Source organism: Hordeum vulgare, chromosome 6H (assembly GCF_904849725.1).
Source record: "Hordeum vulgare subsp. vulgare chromosome 6H, MorexV3_pseudomolecules_assembly, whole genome shotgun sequence".
Classification (NCBI taxonomy): domain Eukaryota; kingdom Viridiplantae; phylum Streptophyta; class Magnoliopsida; order Poales; family Poaceae; genus Hordeum; species Hordeum vulgare.
The window spans coordinates 561,473,479-561,476,700 of NC_058523.1; the positions used below are offsets into that span (position 1 = coordinate 561,473,479).

Consider the following 3,222-nt stretch of genomic DNA (forward strand, 5'->3'; position numbering starts at 1 on the left):
AAAAGCTTCAGCATGCTTTGCCCTCATCAATAAACTGCGATTTCACAACAATATTCCAAACACAATCAGAGCAAGATTTGGAATTTGCATCAATAAATTGCGATTTCGCAACAATATTCCAAACACAATCAGAGCAAGATTTGGAATTTGCATCAATAAATTGCGATTTCGCAACAATATTCCAAACACAATCAGAGCAATATTTGGAATTTGCATCAATAAATTGCGATCTCGCAACAATATTCCAAAGACAATCAGAGCAAGATTTGAAATTTGCATCAATAAATTGCGATTTCGCAACAATATTCCAAAGACAATCAGAGCAAGATTTGAAATTTGCATGCGGAAAAAAAACACCTTGTATGTAATTGTATTGTGTTTCTAGTATTTCACAGCACCAACTGCCACACCGAGTACACACACTAGTAGCATAAACAAACACAAGACAGCTCCCAGAATTTCTTGGTCTATTTCTACCACGTAAAAACTAGATGCTACACTAGCAGACAAGAAAAGTATCTGTATCTAAGATTTTTCGGCCTGGATGGTCAGGTCATGTATCCCTAGATCTTCATACAATCCATGCACATATTCCAGCACCGATTGATCATCACTGCTATTCTTCTTCACCTGCGCACACACCCCAGCTCAGTCATTCATTCGAGCACTATCAGGTATCAACAGGTTTGCTGAAATTATCATGGAATATCTTCTTACCCGGATGGAGAGGCAACCCACGGCATGACCAGGTACAAGCTCCCAAAATCGAGCCTGGGATACTTCAGAGACATCCTCATAAGCAGTAATCTGGAGAATGATAGCCGTGTGAAAGGTGTGGTGTACAAAGTTAAAGACGGTTATTTTAGGACGGAGGGAGTAGCAGCTATTCAAAGTAAGATGCTCACCTGTCTGCTGCACTTGATCAAGGCTGAAGGTGGCACGTTGCCAGGCGCAATCTGCAGCAGGACATTGCCGGTGGCTTTGAACAGAGGCATAACAAGCATGAAGACCGCCACTGAAACAATTCCCAGGCACAACACCTCTGCATTCTCAATCCTAAGAGTAGAAGCACAAAACAATAAAACATGTATTTATATTCAGCCAAAACCCAAAAGCCAGCTTCATGGTACAATAGATGAACAAAGGATTTACCCCAATGAAAGAAACCAAGAAGCTAGTATCAAGCCTGCACTGGGAGAGAGTAACAGATACCCAGTGTCAATTAAAATGCATGGGTAGCAAGACAAAGGCGCAAAAATATATCCAAAGGAAACATGCATCACGGCAGTTGTGTATGTTTGTACCTCCGCACTGAATCTGCCAGAACATGCAAACAGATGGAGTGATGGTTCATATCCTCTGCTTTCCTGTAAACTAACATTAATAGACAATGATATGTCCATTGATCAGTCTATTTTCAAATTATAATACTTAGTAGGGACAAGATGTATATCCTGACATTTCTGCCAGAGACAGACAGGATACCAATCACTTGCATACCTATGTTAACACGAGCATAGCTCCGAAAGAACCAGACACCAAGTAAATTGACCAAAAGGTTTGTGACTGCAGAAACAATGAGGTAATGCCTGAAAGATAATTTTTTAAGAGCAAGGAAAATATTAGGCTAGCAAAGAGTTTAGATTGATAGGCCATGGCTGATGAAAAGAGGCAGTAGATGCATGGAAATAAAAGTTGACCAAACAATTCTCGGTTTCTCAGGAAAATAATGTCACAGAGGTTGGACAGCAGATGATCAATTGCGGTGTAACACTGACTACAAACTGTAGATGCAATTATCTTTCTTTTTAAGCAGTTTCCTCTGAGAAGACAATTTAGTTACCCACAATGGACTGAACCAACACATACTTATCATACTAGTACGATGCAACATAACGCATTACAGTGACTGGATTTTTCACATCCGATCTCCTTTGTTTCCTCCTAAGGTAAACACATTCAACAACCAACATAGAAAAGAATTATTTGAACAGAGCCATCTGTGAGCATACATAAATGGCGCTTACTTGTGCTCGGATTCATCCTGCATAAATGAATGCAGCGCTTCAACAGCCAAGGAGAAAGACAGGAACAGCAGGAACAGCTGTCTACATAAACAACCATATGGAGGGTGGTCAAAACGTTAGGACAAAAAAAGATAGAAAGGCCAGAAAGTGTGCCACCAAGTATAAAGAAATTAAACAAATGATCCAAAAGGTCACTTGGTATGTAATGTAAAGGCATCAACAGACTGTTCCAGTTTTGTGCTACAAGAAAATCTAGCTGTTGTTGCTAGCTTAGTTTGGCACATAGAAAATCATACATAAGAAGATAAAAACAAGTGTTGGTTTGTGCTGCCTTGCAATTGAAGCATATGTTTTTATCATAGCATGGTGCTTGCACTGTCTTGTTTCTATTCGACATCGGTATCGTGGAGAAAACAGGGGACAGTTGTGTTTGACACATGTAAGGTGGACTTGGCGGCACTGCTACTTGGTTATTGCTGCTTCTGTACATACATGATTTGCCACCGTAAAATTGTATATATGCAAACAAAGGATGTTAAAAGGCAGGTTGCGACGCTTACGGCATTGGTGAAGGCGGCGAGGACCTCCAATCTCTTGTACCTGCAGGACAGGAAGGCAAAGCAAAGTCAGGGGCACGAATGAATCCAACTGAACCGAACCTGAAATTCACTGCATCTATCTATCTATCTAGGCAAAGAAGCAGGTAGTGCAGGCTGACCCGTAGGTGTATGTGGAGTCGGGCTTGGTCCGGGAGGCGGCCATGGCGAAGAGGGAGAAGGAGAGCAGGCCGCAGCCGAAGGTAAGGTGGAAGGCGTCGGAGACGAGGCCGACGCGCCCCGTCAGGAGGCCCACGGCGAGCTCCACAGCGGAGTAGGCGGCGTTGAGGGCGAGGAGCAGCGCGAGGCGGCGCATCGGGCGGGTGGAGAGCCACCGGTACCGGACGTCAGGTGCCTTGGGTGGCTGGTTGAGGGGCACGGACATAGGCATGGAGATGGAGGAGTCGGAGCGGGCGAGGGCGGGGCCGGGGCCGGGGCCTGGCCGCGGGGAGGAGGAGAAGGAAGGCTGGCGGGAGTAGGCGAGGCGGCGATCGCCGCTGCCCACCAAGCCGTAGTTGGGGTTCCACGCCCGAGGATCCGCCATCGCCATCGCCGGCGCCGGAGCTACAGACGAGACGAGAGGACAAAGATGGGGAGTA

General features: G+C 45.0%; 1 protein-coding gene across 1 annotated transcript; it reads right to left on the bottom strand.

Annotated features, from left to right (window-relative positions):
* Window positions 1–261: 261 nt before the first annotated feature.
* On the bottom strand, window positions 262–3,222 carry LOC123404119 (metal tolerance protein C2). The gene is made up of 9 exons (XM_045098043.1): window positions 2,746–3,222; window positions 2,588–2,627; window positions 2,028–2,104; window positions 1,501–1,589; window positions 1,305–1,374; window positions 1,153–1,191; window positions 906–1,056; window positions 718–807; window positions 262–630 (listed from the first exon to the last, which is right to left on the bottom strand). The coding sequence occupies exons 1-9, from the start codon at window positions 3,171–3,173 to the stop codon at window positions 526–528; spliced, it is 1,089 nt and encodes a 362-aa protein (XP_044953978.1). The 5' UTR covers window positions 3,174–3,222; the 3' UTR covers window positions 262–525.

Bases quoted from the DNA above. Each gene is read 5' to 3' on its own strand.
- LOC123404119 (XM_045098043.1), bottom strand. From the start codon at position 3,173: ATGGCGATGGCGGATCCTCGGGCGTGGAACCCCAACTACGGCTTGGTG. The intron at 1,192-1,304 runs GTACAAACATAC...ACTCTCTCCCAG, and splicing joins CTGGCAGATTCAGTGCGGAG to TGCAGGCTTGATACTAGCTT. The intron at 631-717 runs GTAAGAAGATAT...GTGTGTGCGCAG, and splicing joins TGGGTTGCCTCTCCATCCGG to GTGAAGAAGAATAGCAGTGA.